The 17,289-nt window shown below is 36.7% G+C and overlaps 1 protein-coding gene across 3 annotated transcripts in view; it reads left to right on the top strand.

The window, feature by feature from the left end:
- Positions 1–17,289, top strand: part of LOC121326361 (beta-1,4-galactosyltransferase 2-like) — an 84,930-nt gene that overhangs the window by 33,309 nt on the left and 34,332 nt on the right. For all 3 annotated transcript variants that reach the window (XM_041269610.1, XM_041269609.1, XM_041269608.1), the window contains one exon: positions 7,652–7,887. In XM_041269610.1, the coding sequence (XP_041125544.1) occupies positions 7,652–7,887 (236 nt within the window). The remainder of the gene's footprint in view (positions 1–7,651; positions 7,888–17,289) is intronic.

Here is a 17,289-nt window from a genome sequence, read left to right as displayed (position 1 = left end):
TTGGTCTTGTTGTTCTACAATACTGTAGACCAACTTTTTCAAAGATTACATTCAGTCATTTACTGGCTAAGCACAATATCATGTAACCGAACAACCTAATAAAAAATCGGAAACAAAACAAAAAGGAAGAAATGCCATCTCCCTATTAAGCCAGCATCCTAATGACACAATGACATCTTCTAATTACAATTGCCTGGCTTTGGTTGGTAATGTTTTGTAATTGCTTTGGATTTAAGTTTCAATCACATTATCCAAATCCGTTTAAAGGGCAATTGCGGTTGTGAATATTGCAGTGGAGAAGCTAGCGTTTCCCTCATTATCAGAAAAATACAATTAGCTCCCTCGCTATCTGTTATCATATAAAGCATTGACAGGGAAGATCGCTGCAACAGGGACAGCAGAGGCAGGGTAATGAAGAAGAAACAACACAGAATTGTATTTCTCTCCTCTTTTAAGTCATCCATTATTGCTGGAACGCTTCATTGCAGCAATGTATTTGTGTAATCAAATGAATGATTCAAAAGAGAAAACAAAGATAAGAACTAAAGTTTATTAACTGCCTTTTAGAGCGACTACCTTATAACACCTGTACCAGTCCCCTATTCAATGTACCTGTCACTTCCAATGGGAATGGCTGCATACAGTATCACACAAATATTAACAGTGGTTCTTTTGATCACCATTTTGACTTACAGTACCACACAGTGCCGTCACATGACCATTACTGTGGCATCAGTTCAAAATGTTTTGCATACCTCTAATAGAAACATTACATATCATTTAAGGGAAAAGGGTTATTTCTGCTAAAGTGTCAGTTACAGGTATGGCTGGAGATTGAGTGCATAGGATAGTAGCCTAATTCAAAAACAAATTTGGAACACAGTTTTTTGTTCTGATGCTGTGAGCAGGAAAACACAATTTCCTAGGTGGAAGGTTAACAGAAGGGTGCATTTGTATATTTATACACACCAGCGACTTTTCTTTTTTCTTCCATTGCTCCACGGCTTCATGCTGTGAGGGGCTTTCTACCAGCTTCATAGTCAAGCTTTATGTAGTGCTCACTTCCTTGAATCTGCAGAGATCTGGAGTGTACTTTTTTTTCTGGAAACTATAGTTCCACCATTTTAAAGTTTTTCTATTGTAGCATTGTTTTTAAATATGCAGTACAGGGGCTCCCGAGTGGTGCATCCAGTAAAGGCGCTCCGCGTGCAGTGCAGGATGCGCCCTATAGCCTGGACATCACCGGTATGAGTCCAGGCTACTTCACTGCTGTCCTTGGACTGGGGGTCCGAGGGGGCGGCGCACAATTGGCCGAGCACCGCCGGGAGAGAGGGGGTGGGGCGCTTAGGTTGGCCAGGGTGTCCTCAGTTCATTGCGCACCAATGGCCCCTGTGGTCTGGCCAGGCACCTGCAGGCTTACCTGTAAGCTGCCCAGAGCTTCGTTGTCCTCAGATGCTGTAGCTTTGAGGTGGCTGCATGGTGGGCCTGCAGTGTGTAAAAGAAGTGGTCGGCTGAAGGCACACGCTTCGGAGGACAACGTGTCTTCACCCCTCCCGAGTCAGCGCGGGGGTGGTAGCGATGAGCTGAGCCTAAAAATAATTGACTATTCCAAATTGGGGAGAAAATGATAAAAACAATTAGCGACTACTAAATTAAAAAAAAAAAAAATGCAGTGCAAGCAATTAAACAATAATCATAACATTATAGCTAAGGAATAGGGGAGGGGGCTCATGTCTTATGTACAGTATCTGAATTTCCTAAGCAGATCCTACATTTCGTCTCAGCAGTCCCTCGATTGGGCCCGTTTCTCTCCATTGACTTCATCTGAGAGGACTATTGAGCTGGAGTGCCTTGGCTGCAGATAATGGCATGTGTTGATTAAGCAGATGATGGGCTGCAATTTTAAACAAAGAGAGCCTTTTCTTTCCTTCTGAGCTACTTATTCTGCCAAAACCTTTAAAAGCAAGCTAGATACTTGAAGCCGTAGAAACTAGGATATCTGTCATAACAAACTAACATTTACACTGTAATGGGTCAAGCCAGCAACTTGTATTGGTGTTGCCAGTGTCATTTAAGATCTTAGACAGTTGGATTCTGTGCTCCTGTCATGTCTGTTTCATGGTACCTAGACATCCCATCTATGTTAAGTTTAGAAAATGTTTTTCCAGAAAATGTATTGTAAGGGTTCAGCCTTTTGGTTCAGCAGACCCAAATACATTATAAAACATACATTGAAATATTAAGAAATGGCCAAAAAAATATGGTAAAAAAAAAAATACAGTATAATTGTACATATTTAAATATGTTTTAGACATACATTGACATATTTTAAAATATATCCCAAAATATAGTATGAAATATAAGGGAACATATTTCAAAGTATGCTTCCATATTCTTTAAAATATGTTGGGAATACATGTCAAAGATATGTTTAAATATATCAAATGTCCATAAATGAAATATAAGGTAACACATTTCAAAGTATGCTTCCATATATTTTTACAACATTTTGATTTAGATTATAATATTTTCTAACATATCGTATCATTACTGTTACACATCCATTCAACCCAGAGCTGATGTGAGACTCAACTGAGCCAAATCAACCAAGTTATACACACTATATGGTAACACAGACAGGACAGGATGCTGGTACACACAAGGGGAAACAATAACACAAGGGTTAACATCCGAAAAGGGGAACAGAACAGTCCACCTGTCCTTCGGAGCTGATAGAAAGTCGAATCACTCTGTCTCAGCATGCGCCGCTCTGGCCATATGCTAATGAGATCCCTGATCGTTTGTACTGTGAGGTAATGTAATTTATATTGTTTTGTGTGGAGACAATAATGGCTTGTTTGATAATATAAAGTGTTTACACCGCTTCAGGAAAGGATACATACAAATTAATAATAAATCAAAACTGCGCATGTTACAGCGTGCTAAGTAGCCTTTTTTAAATGTATTGAAATATATTTTGATGAAACTCAAAATACATTTCAGTATCCTGCCATCTATGAAATATATCTTGTATTCTTGTAGGAATGTACTGCAATATATATAATGTGTGTGTGTGTGTGTGTGTGTGTTTTGGAAGTGTATGAGAATATATTAAAAAATATATTGCACTATACAGCATATAGTTAGGAAAGATGATATATTACCATGTATTTTAAATATATTTCTATTGCTTTTTGACACATACTGCAATTATATATATATATATATATATATATATATATATATATATATATATATATTTATTTATTTTCCATATGGGGAAAGTAGCTTTTTTTTTAGCATGTATTGCAATATAGTTTGATGAAATCCAAATATATATTTTAGTATTCTGCTATCTATAAAATATATCTTGCATTCTTGTAGCAATGTACTGCGATATTTTTGGAATGTTTTCTGAAATTTATGAGAATATATTAAAAAATATATTGCACTGTACAGCATATATTTAGGAAAGAGATGACAATATATTACCATGTATTTTAAATATATTTCTCTTGCTTTTTGACATATACTGCAATATATTATTTTTCCATGTGGGGATTTTCTTGTGGACCAAAAACAGGCCACAATGATACCTCTTGTTTTAAGTTACTCACTTTTAATATACACTTTGTATACTCTCTTAAAAACTTGTTTAACTATTGTAAGCCATCATCAATCTGCACAAAACCAGGCACCTTACCTGCATAAAGCTCGGCAGATATGGTACAGTTGTTATTTTGAACAAGACTGATAAGTTTGTCAGAAATGTATCATTTGTACTTTGAAGCAAACACTGAAATTAACAGCACAGATAACCACACTACATGAGACCTTGTTATGTGTTCTTGTATCATACTGTTCTTAGTGGTAGTCTTTATTACCCCCAAAGGAAACATCTACTCAGTGCTGTAAGCACAGTAACACCTTTCGTGTGTTGCTGTATTCAGGGGTTGAGGCAGTCTTGTGACCCGTAGACACACACACACAAGATTTGTACCAGCACTTCCACATTCTGGAGGCTGAAGAGGTCATCTGAAATCACAGATCCCACTCGTTTACTCCTCTAAAAGCCCGATCCAGCAACATCTTGCAATCTTAGTGGCCTGACTTCGCTGGAGTTGAGATTTAACAGAGCACTGTCTTGATATGGAGAGAATAACATATCGACTGAGTAATCTCCATTCCCTTTCTTTGCGTCTGGAGAACCTATTGATTTTCACAGGCTTGATTGTAACTGAGCTCGGGGGTGGGGGGGTGGACGACTCAAGGTTATTTTCTGTTTGAAGTGGCAATTCTACTGTTGTTCCCTTGTATCTTACTAGAAGCCTGATTTTAAAAGGGAGAAAATGCATGTCATAAAGAAAAGAACACAACAACACAATACGGGGAAAAACTTGATTTAAATTGATATACTTAACAGATTTAAAAATAAAGGTCAATTAACACAAAACCTTTTCTATCTTTTACCACAACCGTACTGGAGTGCTGGGTAGAGCTGCATCCTGTTAGCTTGTATCCCAGATAATAGCCCAGGTGGATGGTAAACAGGACACATCCATCTTGGCTTTTGTCCTCAGTACTATTTCTGTGTGAGCTGGGAGACCATTTGTTTACAAGTCCATTAAATCTGCTACTGTATTTAATCCATCGGCCAGATGCCGTGTACAATGTCACATGTTTCTTTTCATTTACCCCACATTATCCATGCCTCTGTGATTTTTTATGCATCCATTAATTTGTCTTCCTGTTTCTTTTGGTGATTCCATGCATAAATCTTTAAGCTCTTGTGTAAAATCACTTGTGTTAAGTCAACTCTGTAATTGGTAACAAGTCTTAGAGAGCCATACACGAGACACAATGAATAAGCAGACAACATGTTCAGATGCCATGTCATTTTACTGAGTTAAATAATTAGATAAGAAAAAGCTGTAAAATATACCTGAAATGCACAGTTGTCTCCATTGGGTTTACTGGCTGCTGTGATGATCTGCCAGGTTTATACTGTGTAAGAATCCCTTCCAGTTAAAGTGTGCTGATCCTTTAGATCACCCTGTATATCAGCTGTACTGTGCGGGCCTGAAAACAGTGTTTCAATAAAGGAAGATAGTGAGGATAGTAAATCTCTAGCAAACGGTTTCTGTGACCCATAGTACAGCACACTGTACATTCGGTTAGAATAAAACATGCCTTTTCATAATCATTTTTAAATAACCATTTAAAATAAAAAAATTAAAAAATTATAAATCCAACATTTTGAGAAGGACTTAGTGTATAAACATGTATAAGCATGACATGCAAGCAGAGCATTCTTTCAGTGTTCTCATGACAATTTCTTCATTATATATTTTTAGTCAGGTCACATACACCATTGAAACTATCCAGAATGTAGGGGAAATGTTGAAAAAGCACAGTGGTTTAGTGAATCATTGATGGTATTGAAAATCTTTGTTAAATAGCACACTATAGTAATGTTATCTTTTCTAACTTGGGGAGCAGTTGCTGGCAGACGTCAACACAAGGCCTTTTGGCCTTGGATGCAGATAAGTAAATCAAAACTGTTCTTAATCTGTTGCCATGTACAGGACAGTACTTTACAGTATGCTGTGTTCATGCACTGATTTGAGTGAAACACTCTTAGCCCCTCTCTTAACTTATCTAGTGTCAGTTAGTTAGATCGCCTCATTCCCTTTTATGACACTGTCCGGTCAAACTAAAACAGACATCCAGATATCACTATGTGTAATGACTTGACTGCCCATGGAAAGCGATGGAAGCTATGACATGCTTGTCTGCTGCTCTATTTAAAGCCAATGTCTGGAGTTAGGACGTGCGCCTAACCTTTATCTGTATGATACCATAGGAATGTGTTAGGCTAGCAAATTATCAGACATGTCTCCCTGCTCTTCCCTGACTTTTATGTCATTTAATTTGCCAACAAAAATAAATAAATCTCCACAGAAATATATAATGAAAAATGAAGGAAATGGGAAGACTAGGGGAAATAGCTAAACAACTACTTGAGTTGCGAATGAATAAAAAAGGGTCTACGGTAATTAGAAAACCTGAATAAGTGCTCCTTTTTTTTTTTTTTTGCAGGAGCTTCAGCCTTATAGAAACTAAAAACAATAGCCCTTTGGTTCCTCACAGCATCGCTTAGAAATGGAATCTAAAGGAAGATATTCAGGAATATCTGGGCTTTTGCTAAAAAAAAAATCTGATGAAAGGGTCTTCCGATACTTCAGGAATGCCAATAGCTGAAAGATAAAGGAATGTTAATGAGGCAGGGGTTGTGTTTCGCATAGTAAGGAAAAAAAAAGGACACAGAATTAAAGCAAAATTGTGTTCGAGAACTTGGCAGCATTCCCCACGTGAATTGCTTCAGAGTCAGTAATTGTGGTTTTTAGATTGTTGTCACATTTGGCAATAAGCTTCAATAGCACTGTATGAAGAGGTTACTGTAATAGTGAATTTAACTTAGAAGCACTAGGGCTAACCAAGGCCATGAAACTAAATGTAATTTTATTGACAACCTTAAGTATGTTTTAATTTTGTAGTCAAACAAATGGTGGGTATTTTTTAGAAGTTTCCTTCGGTTGCCTATAGAATTCTACCTTTTAGAATAAGGTGTGGTTTGACACATGCTTTCATATTTTCAGAGCACATTAGATGTTATATTGGAATAAATATCAGCCATGGTGTTTTTTTTATATTTTCAAACAACCCTTGGTAACGCAGTTTTTGCTCTCTGTTTCTGTCATGTTACTTTTAGGTCAATTCATTTTTTGTAAACGTCTGTGAAAACTTGTTTCCTGAACAAAATTTTGTGAAGAACTCACAATTTGTTTGGGTTTAAAAGTGATCTTGACATACTCAGGAACAAGAAATATACAGAGCTTTAGATTGTCTGTAGCAAGTTTATACGTTTAACATAAAAAGAGCAAACAGTAACCAATAGTTGCATCTTAAGAGTAATGGTGACCAACACCTTTTTTTTTTTATAAATTTTGCAATAGAGTGTAATTGTTGATAAAGTGCTGATCATGTATTCTTTGGTTCTTTAAAAGTTATTAAAAGTACATATTGCCAGTATGCATACTGCATTCATTTTCAGAACTCAGCTACAAGAAACCTAATGGCATGATTCCTCTAATTAGGCAGACAGTATTGAGCCTTAACTGGTTATGATTCTTTAAAGGTTAATTTTTCTTCTTAATGTGCAGCTAATGAGTCCATCTCTACAACAGGCCGTGCTTACTGCCAGAGTAAAAATGCCTTACTTTTGACAGGGAACCGTTATCATTTTTGGTGAGAAATTAAGTACAGTTCCATGTGGTCTATCCAATTACTCTCATGGTAGAACCTGGAATGGTTTGAATTGTGGACTGCAGGATGCACCCTATAGCCTGGACATCTCCGGTTCGAGTCCAGGCTGTTCCACTGCTAACCGTGGATGGGAGCTCCCAGGGGGTGGCTCACAATTGGCAGAGTGCTGTCCGGCTATTTGGCTATTCTAAATTGGGAGACTATGATCTAAAACAATTGGTGACTACCAAATTAAAAAAAAAAAAAATGAAACTTGAGATTGACCACCACTGTATCAGCCAATTCTCACAATCTACTTTCCTATGATTTTGTTTTATTTATGTAGTTGGCCGCTTGCTTATCGAGTTCAGCTCTGCCATGACACTGGAGAGAGTGCAGAAGGAGAACCCGGACGTGACAAACGGGGGGAAGTACACTCCTCCGGATTGTAAAGCCAGGCAGAAGGTGGCCATTATCATCCCTTACCGGCACAGAGACCACCATCTCAAGTACTGGCTGCACTACCTCCACCCCATTCTCCGTCGACAGAAGATTGACTACGGGGTCTTTATTATCAACCAGGTCAGTGCATGCACATTTACAAACACTGCACCCTCAACTTGCTCTGGTGCTGTGTTGTAGGAAGCTCTTGATTATAGTTTGAATTGTTAAGTTCCGTCTTTTGTGAAATCTGTGAAGCAAAGTGTCACTGGTTAGATTTCCAGTCCTACCCTTTAGATACAATGAAAGGACCTGGCAATCAATTGTTGTTTTCTTAAAGTTGCTCAAAACAGGTCAGTTCCTGGTTCCAGGGGTCATTAAGACTATTACAAAAATGTAAAACAAGAAGTTCCCTTTCAATTCAAAGACGACCACCAACATACTTATGGGATATCTGGCGAGGCTCACCACCAACAATGCAGAGTTGACTTACACTGATGCGATGCACGATGTACTTGGGGCTCTGGTTGGAATCCAGTGCGATGCATGGATACCTGCCTGACAACAGTGTAGCAGCTACTTAAGGTTGCCTCTCCCTGTTTCGACAGGGATTGGAAGTTACCGTGGTGTTGTGCCAAAAATTATTGGGTCTCGGCACCTTCATGGGTTCGATGCAAATGAGAAAATGGCTTCCTGGGTTGACTGTTTAATCCCTCTGTAGGCGGGACCAAGGACGTCACTCCACGAAGGGGCCTATCGGCATCTCTGATAGAAAGAGCTCAGTGAATACCTACCTAAGTCAGACATATCCCATAAGTATGTTGGTGGTCGTCTTCTCTTTCAGGGAACCACGGTTACGTTAAGTAACCTAACGTTTGTCTGTTTAAAGCTGTACAATGTACCAGTTTTTGCTCCAGTGCAGGTACCATCCCACAGTGGATGCTATTTTTTAAATGTTTAGAAATCGGTGTATCACTACACAACACAATAAGGGAACTGCAAGGTAAAAATGTCCACTGCAAGGTAAAGAAAAATATTTATAAAAGGCAGAAAAAGAAGTTAACAAAATACAGACAGACTGCAGACACCCTGGGAATCCTGTTATTTGGGGAGCAATGCTCGACCGGGGTCTGTGCTAAAGTCTTCCTTTTGAATCACGTTCAAAAATCAATTATCGATTACTATCACAAAAGCCAAAATACATTTTTGGATACATAAAAACCTGAATCTCTGATGCTGTTTTAATCCATCCTGGATTTTATGGTGCAGACACTGTTTAAAAAGATTTGTGCTGAAACTAACAGAATTAATTTGATATACTTTTGTCTATCGTGTTATATGTCTTTTGTATATCTTGTTATCTTTGATCTAAAGCCATTTCAAACTTATCTATGGCAGTAGTACATCAGTAACATTCATTATTGTTGTGTCCAGTCTCCCAGTTTTGTCGAAAATGTAACTTATAGCCCCAGCTTTGACAAGGGTCGATCTGGTAATTGATCAAGTCACCAAAGCTATTGTCCCTTAAACCATTTTCAACATGCTGTCTGTTCACATCCAAGCAACATCATCTACACAATTTTGTGCCAGGTGGTAGACTGATTTGTATATGGGTTAACAAAAAATGCTGTTTAAAAAAAATTCCTCATTTTACTCTCCAAGCCATCAACAAAAAAGTCGAGCATCTTATGGAAAAATATTTTTATCATGCAAAAACTTTAACTTCATCGAGCACAACTGCAGTACAGTACGCACACTTGTATTTCTTGAAAAATAAAATAAAAGTAACAGATGATGCATGTCATTCAAAAAGCAATAAAAAAAAGATATCAGTAAAAGACAATTCCAGAAGCAAGAGGTAAAAAAAATACATCAGCAGGCATTGCTCATATCTCCTCAATTCATGGTCTGTGCTTCTGTGTGAGACTCTCAGTACCAATTCCTTTAATGAGCTCACATTTATTTCTCTTTGTTTACCCTCGTTATCCTCCACAAATCTCATCCCTATTATAGATCTCCCCCTTTCAGCAGTTTGGTTTTTCACTGATTTATGCACTTATTGACGTACTTTGTTGGTTTTATGTCTGTGCTTACCATTATTATTATCTGGAAGTTACTGTGAGTTTTTTAATGAAAGACCATGCAGTTATATATTCTGCTTTGCTCCCTTCTCTGCTGTAAGATTTATCACAACAAAGATGAAGGCATTAGTCATTTGTCTACTTCACCATATAGTTTAGTGTTTCAAGTCATGTGTGAAATGAATTACCTGCATCTTTAACCTCCTATCATGTACCTCAGCAATTTAAAATATATAGATTTAGATTTCGCCAGGGAACTTGGAATAGAATATGGAACACCTATAGCACCGATGTTATTTGTTTCAGCTTGCCGTTAAATGATTTAGAAACATTTCTTCCCCATGTGTTCAGTAAATCTTATTGGTGCAGTTTATAAAGAACGGCTTTGTGATACTGATCAGATATACTTAATGTACTCCCAAAGAGGAAAACATATATGTTATATCAGCTATAAAACCACAACAGTGATATCACCATATCATTCCATCATCAAGGAACTATTTCGAGCTTATATTATAAATACCTTCTACCTTAACTTTTATACTATACATACTAAAAAAGCCACAGTATATATTAGATATATATATATATATATATATATATATATATATATATATATATATATATATATATATATATATATATATACACACACACACACACACACACACAAAATTATGGCCATCAATATAAAGGTCTGTAATCTATAACCACCACACAAGGATTTATCGAAAACAAAGAATTTTAGGGAAAATGGATGAGGAAAAATATTTACAAGAATTAGATGTCTACAATTATTTATTTCAGCAATTTTTTAGCAAAACCTTCAAAAATGCTAATTAAAAAGTATTCATACCCTTTGATGCTGTGATAGTATTATCTACAAGGTGCTAGAAATTTAAATATGATAATGCAGAACCTAAATCTAGAAAAATTCTTAGAGGGTATAAAAGGGTTAGGCATAGGATGATTGCTGTCATTACCAATAAGTCAATATGGGAAAAAGTAAAGAGCTATCTGACCTTAGCCAGAAAATTATTTATTGTCAAAGCTGGAAAATGATTGAAGAAGATTTCCAAGCATTTGATTATCCCAATTTCAACTTTTGTTTCTATTATAAAGTACAAGACTCATGGTACTGTCACAACGCTCCCTCGGTCTGGAAGAAAGAAGGTTCTTTCACCAAGAACAAGTAGAATTGTGAGGAAGATTAATAACAATCCGAGATTGACTGCCAAATATATTCAAAGACAATTGGCTGCAAGTGAGACCAGGGTTTCCATTTCAACCATAGGTCGAGTGTTGCATGGTGAAGGTCTCAGTGTTCGCAGGCCGAGGAAAAAGCCAGTCTTGGGAAAACGTCACCAGGACAATCGCTTAAAGTTTGCAAAATGGCATTTGAGTTCTGGTCAAAGGTTTTTTGGAGTGATGAAACAAAAATCGAGCTGTTTGGTCAAGCTGATAGTCGTTAACGTTTGGAGAAAGTCTGGTGAGGCGTACAAAGAACACCATACCTATTGTTTTTCCTCTAACAGCACAGGAAATTTAGTTCCAGTACATAGTAAAATGGATTCTATAGCATACCAAAAGATATTGGCCAGTCATCTGAAACCTTCTGAAAAGCCATTATTAATAGGATTTGGACCCAACAGAGCAGGCAAAAATGGTATGAAGTTGGATTTTATAATAGTTTTATAACACCAGAAGATTCATATAATGATACTTCCATATAATGTATGTATGTATGATGTATGTTGGTAGTAAATGCTGCAACAATGTGTCCCCAGAACACCTCAGTAAAATGTGTCATATTGTGTCTACTTTATTCCTCATTATTATTATTATTATTATTATTATTATTATATTATTATTATTATTATTATTATTTGTAGCAGTGGTAATGATAATTAGCTATGGAGGATGGAATTTAACCATCCCAGAATGTCAGTCTGTTTTGGAATTACATCAGTTCTTGGTTAGAGCTTTTATGTAGAATAGAAATACATCCTAGCATCTGTGTTGTATTATTGAAGCAAGCTCAGACCAGATGACTACATCATAGCACCAGGCAGTACTGTGAATAAGGTGATGGTGGTGTGGTCACGCAGTTAACAGTACAAAAACCAACCAGCTATGAACATCTTGAAAGCATGTGTTTAAGAAATAAAATCCTTGTTTAGAGTTAGAGAGGTCGACCTTGATAGCACTTTTGCAGGGTGTAATTCCAAGGGCAGGTTCATTTCTTATCAAGGATATGTATGCTAATCAACATTCTTCAGTTTACAATTTCAAAGACAAGTATACTAATTAGCAGTTTAGCAATGTGAGGGCATGTGTTAAAGTGATGATTCAGTGAGGGTCCTTCCTAGGGGATATTTTGGATAACTGGCCTGGATAGAATCACTTTATGTTGAATTAAGGTGTCATGAAAGATTTACTAAAATGAAATTCATTTTAAATTTAAAACTGAATTTTTTAAATTTAAATTCATTTTAAATTCAGTTTTTTGGAACACTATGCTTCTCTCTTTTGCTGCCTGAAACATAGAAGTGCCACAGTCAGAACATTCAAATGTATGAGAGTTGAGTGAGGCTGGTAAAATTGAAGACAAAAAGCTCCTCCAAATGAGTGAGACCTGGCATGTCTGCTGAACACCATCCAGTCCAAGGCGCTGTATGCAGACCGCATTATTTTAGCATGACGTTGTATTCTTGCACTATGTGCAAGATTCTCCAAGCTTTTTATTCCAAATCATCATGAGCACTTCTTATTCAGAAAGGAAAAAATGTAGTTTCATATTAGTTTTAAAATTGAAGCAGATGTTATTTATTCTTTCCTTGCCATTTGGCTTCTACTGTTCTTAAAAAAACAACAAAGCAAAACAAAAACAAAAAAAGCCCTCATGTTTAGCATTCTGGAGAGAGGTAGCCAGCTCAAAAATCAACTTTCATTCAATTTAGAGAAACGTAGTTCTATTTATATGACACTGACACATACCAGTAAAATCGTATTTATTTTCTACAGATTACATTTCCTGACCTTCACTTTTTCTTATGCCATTTGATAATTATTATTTATTGTTACCAAAATATCATATACAGGATAAATAACATTGACATCTGTCATTGTATAATAAATAACAAACTGATAAGGTTAATGCTGAGACTGAGCTTACAGTTTGCGTAATAGATTTGTAATACAACATGTCTTTTGGAACTATCCTGAATTGCACTCTTCCCTATAAAAACTATATATTTAATCCACCTAACACTTGCTTTTTATATATACGATGTATGTTGCTATCAACTGGAACATACTTTGTTTGAACTCTGTAGCCTTGAAATAACATTTTAAACTTAATTACCTGTACATCATAGATTTAAGGTCAGTTCCCTCTGGAAGCAATTTTCCAGTGATTCCAGGATTCCAGTGAATTAGTTCTTTCATCTTCTATGGTCTTATTGTGATCAAAATACTTTATTTTTGACACAATTTATTATTAGTACTTTGATTTTATTTATTTGTTTCATTCTCCAATAATCCCATTAAGGACAAACACACAAAAAAGGGATGAGCAAAATCATATGGTATGATTTGTAGTAAAAAAAAAAAAAAAACAAGAGCCAAATTACAGAACAAGATTTTCCACCATTCTGTATGACTCCATGTAAAATCAATACAGGAATGCACAGAACTACCTGCAGAACTGCTTGTACAATTATGATGAATCTTGGTTTGAACTTTGTTTCGTTTTTGAGAGTATCAGCATCTGGGGATCTATGGAGGTGCCTATTCAACTGTCTGTCTGTTTGTACGTATAGCACACTTAAACAGGAAGGTCATGGTACCTTACTTTGCTCCAGTTTTGATCTAATCTATTATTTCCTGTTTTGGCTGTAGCTCTGCTATGTGACCCATTGGCCTATAGCTTATTCTATTTCCAATACATCCATTTACAATTCTGATATTGTACATTGGACCTATTCTTGTCATGGTTCTGAATGCGGTACAAAACTTGGGCTATGTGTATTGGTTACATGTGTGGTTTATGACAGACGAATACTGTTTGTCACAGTAGGTGGACGTTAATATGTTAATGGATTAGGGGAGAGGTGGAAGGGGAGCTGATGAATGTAGCTCTTTTTGCTGAGGTTTGATTTACTTTTTTGCTTCTGGGGATTAAAAGATTGGCAGTGTCAGTCTGAGCTGTGAATGCAGAGGTCAGGATTAGGGCAGGAGAAGGTTGCCAAAAATCAGCCAGTCTGTTAATAACCACAACCTGCCACTAAGCACATTAACACAGTTTTTTTCCCTATTGACCTGTGGTGGAGATTAAAGTGCACATACAGCTTTTAGATTAGCTTTAGCCCTTTGATCAGGGGCTGAACAGCATAATGCTGCTGATGTAAACCCATTAGGTAAAGTGAAATCAAGAGACACTGAGACCGAAGTTGATACCAGTTCAATTACAGGTTGTTTTTGTGGCCCAACATTTAGACATTTAGCATTTTTGAGCATGTAAAGATGTCAAAATAGTTGGAGGTTAAGGGATTAAGAAAACATTTAAAAAGTGGTAAATGTGATAATAGATTCTGTAGATGTTCAAGTGCAGTGTTAACAGTACATCATTGCTGCCATTGTGTGTGCTGATGCACCAGGGAGGCTGCAAACAGGTTCATTCCTGGAGCTAACATACACTTCAGCCATCAACACCGAGCCAATAGGGAATCCACATTACCTGGAGGAGAAGTGCTGAAGGCTTGTATATTACAGTGAAGCTGCAGCGGTCCCCACCACTATCTCATTTTATCTTGGTGAAAGCTGTGTCCATTATTTGCATGAAGTAAATAACAGCTACTGTCATGTAATAAAAAAAAGAATCTCTTATCTTCACTGTCAATAAGAACTTGCAGATTGCAGTGACTCATTCCCTCAGTAGCTATATCTATATTGTGCAAGAAACTGTTAAGCAGAACTAGAGGGATGGAGAGAAATATAAAGTAATTAAGGAGCTGTTTATTGACACCAAGTTTGAACAGATACCAAACCAGGGCTTAATTTCAGGTCTGCTGGAATCCATGGTGCAGTGGAACATTTGCTTCCCACAGGAGAAGTGAATAAACTTGTACAGGCTATTTTATCAGACTACTTTAGATTTCTTCTGCTTGTGAGACTTCAAGAGGAAACACTGTTTATTTGTACTGCTGAGGGTGTGCAAGTCTGATATAATATTAAGGTGTCTGCCAAATAAATTAATAATAACATAAAGGTTATCAGTTACTGTGCACAGAAAAGCTTAGGGCAGTCCTGCTGGAAAAATAAAGCTCCGGCTAGCATGACCTTCTATATTGTATTGTAAACCGCAAACCAATGCTTTAACCACTGATATCTCAAACATCCTAGTCATGCAATTATTGTTCTCTCATTCTGTAACCTTCGTCTCATTTCGATTCCGCCAGCATCTCTGAGAAGCAGCAGCCTTATCTGATGAGTATTAATGCCAGAGAGTAATGGAGAGTGAAGCGAGAGCCATTGACGATTGACAACAGTGCTGACTTATAGAGGCCTGATAACATACACAGCTAAACACTCCAACAAGCAAATTAACTTACACAGGCAGCGGCAATGAATGTTTGTGTAAGGGATGGCTGGGATGCATTGCATTTTAATTTCAATCAGACATACCTGTACAGTTGTTTATAAGCAAGTTAAGGATGCTGAGTTGTCTGCACTACATTCATATAGATAGAAAGTCAGTGGGGCTGGCAGTTAAAAGGTTACACGAATTTAATAGAATGTAGAAGGCTGTTCAGTCCTGACACTTAGGATATACCCAGGTAATATCAGGTTTACTGTATAGAAACATAACTCACAATTGAGTAACACAACCCAGAACCACTCAATGGTGGGGGAAAAAAAAGAAAAAAAAAACATAAAGAAAAAGCTATTAAAATTAGAAGCTACTTAGAGGATTCTATCCAACCATGATGGTAGTTTAGAGGTCAGGTTGCTTATCATCTGGTTCTTCCACCTTCCAAGTTTCAAAGTTCTGTGTTGACATTTTTCTGCATGTCAAATAAAGGTAATATTGGAACCCAATATTTTAACAACTAAGCACACTATTTATTTCTGATCCCTGTGGTTAACCTAATGAGAGCTGAAACTCTGTCACCCAAGGGCAAATCCAAATGTTATTGTGTTTGCTCAGAAGCACATAGCACATGACTTAAAAAAAAAAAAGAATCCCTTAGCAATAAACTAATTTACCGATAGCAATTTCTGAGCTTTATTAAAGCTGTCCAGTATATTCACTCAGAAAATCTTATCAATTTCTCCCACTCTCACTATTATCTGTGGACCCCGTGGTTTAGGATACATTTGGGATGGACCTTTCTTCTTGACCAAAGAATGTCATAACAAATCATCCCTGAAGCCTCTAATATCTACAGTTTTATACACTATGGGTACAGGATGCTTCATGAATGATAAAGGCAAACTCTGTTCAAAAAGGAAGGTTTTACTTCGCAGCAGACTAATGGGATTCTCAGGCCGATAGTTAACATACTGAATATAAATGAAAGCTCACGCGCACAGATGTACTTAAACAGCTTATTGTTCCATCATTTTTGTAGCAGAAAATAGAACACGGATACACTGTTGCTGTAAAACTTCTTCAGTGTGTTCTGTGTGGTATTCTCTGCGTTATGTCTTATTGACGTATTGATAACATCCACTGGGGGCAGTGTATAGCAAGGGAACAGGCTAATATCTGAATTCCAATATACTGGTACACCTAGTGTAACCATTATTCTGAGAGCTCTGTTAAGAGAGCAAGGTTCAGCTTTAGATGATGTTATGACTAAATACATTTGTTAAAACGATAACGAGGGGGAGCTGATTTTAACTTTGAAGCCAGAGTTAAATACATACCTCTTGGTAGCAGTGGCATTGGTCTGTTTTTTTTTTTTTTTTTCCGGATGACATAAGAGATATGTTGCAATCGGTAAACTCAACAGCTGTGGAATTGTAAGTTATTAAACTGTGTTCTAATGTGCAAGCTGACCGCATTTAGCCTATTGTATTGCAGCTAACGCTGTAAAATTATGGCAGAAAAATCCATAATGTACTATGAATTTCGATTTAGAATGGGTGTTGCCTTTCTACATTTAAAATTGGTTTGTGGGTGTTAGAATGTGATTAGTGTTTAACAGATTGAACATTCTATGTAAATAGCTTAAGTAAAAGATGTTACTTAGAAAAAATTGTAAAATTTAGATTTTTTTTTTTTTTTTTTTTATAAAAAGCTAACTTGTAGCTTCCTTTCACAAGGATTCAAATAATTAAGCTGCGGTATATATAAACAATCTACCGATGATATTCTCATTTAAAGACATGTCAGTATTTGATGTTACAGTATTGATCATAGTTATCTCAGAGCCTGTGGTTGGAATTTTTAAGGGCA

This window comes from Polyodon spathula, chromosome 14 (assembly GCF_017654505.1).
Source record: "Polyodon spathula isolate WHYD16114869_AA chromosome 14, ASM1765450v1, whole genome shotgun sequence".
Taxonomy (NCBI): domain Eukaryota; kingdom Metazoa; phylum Chordata; class Actinopteri; order Acipenseriformes; family Polyodontidae; genus Polyodon; species Polyodon spathula.
The sequence above is the reverse complement of the archived record's forward strand: the minus strand, read 5'-3'. Positions and strand labels throughout refer to the sequence as shown.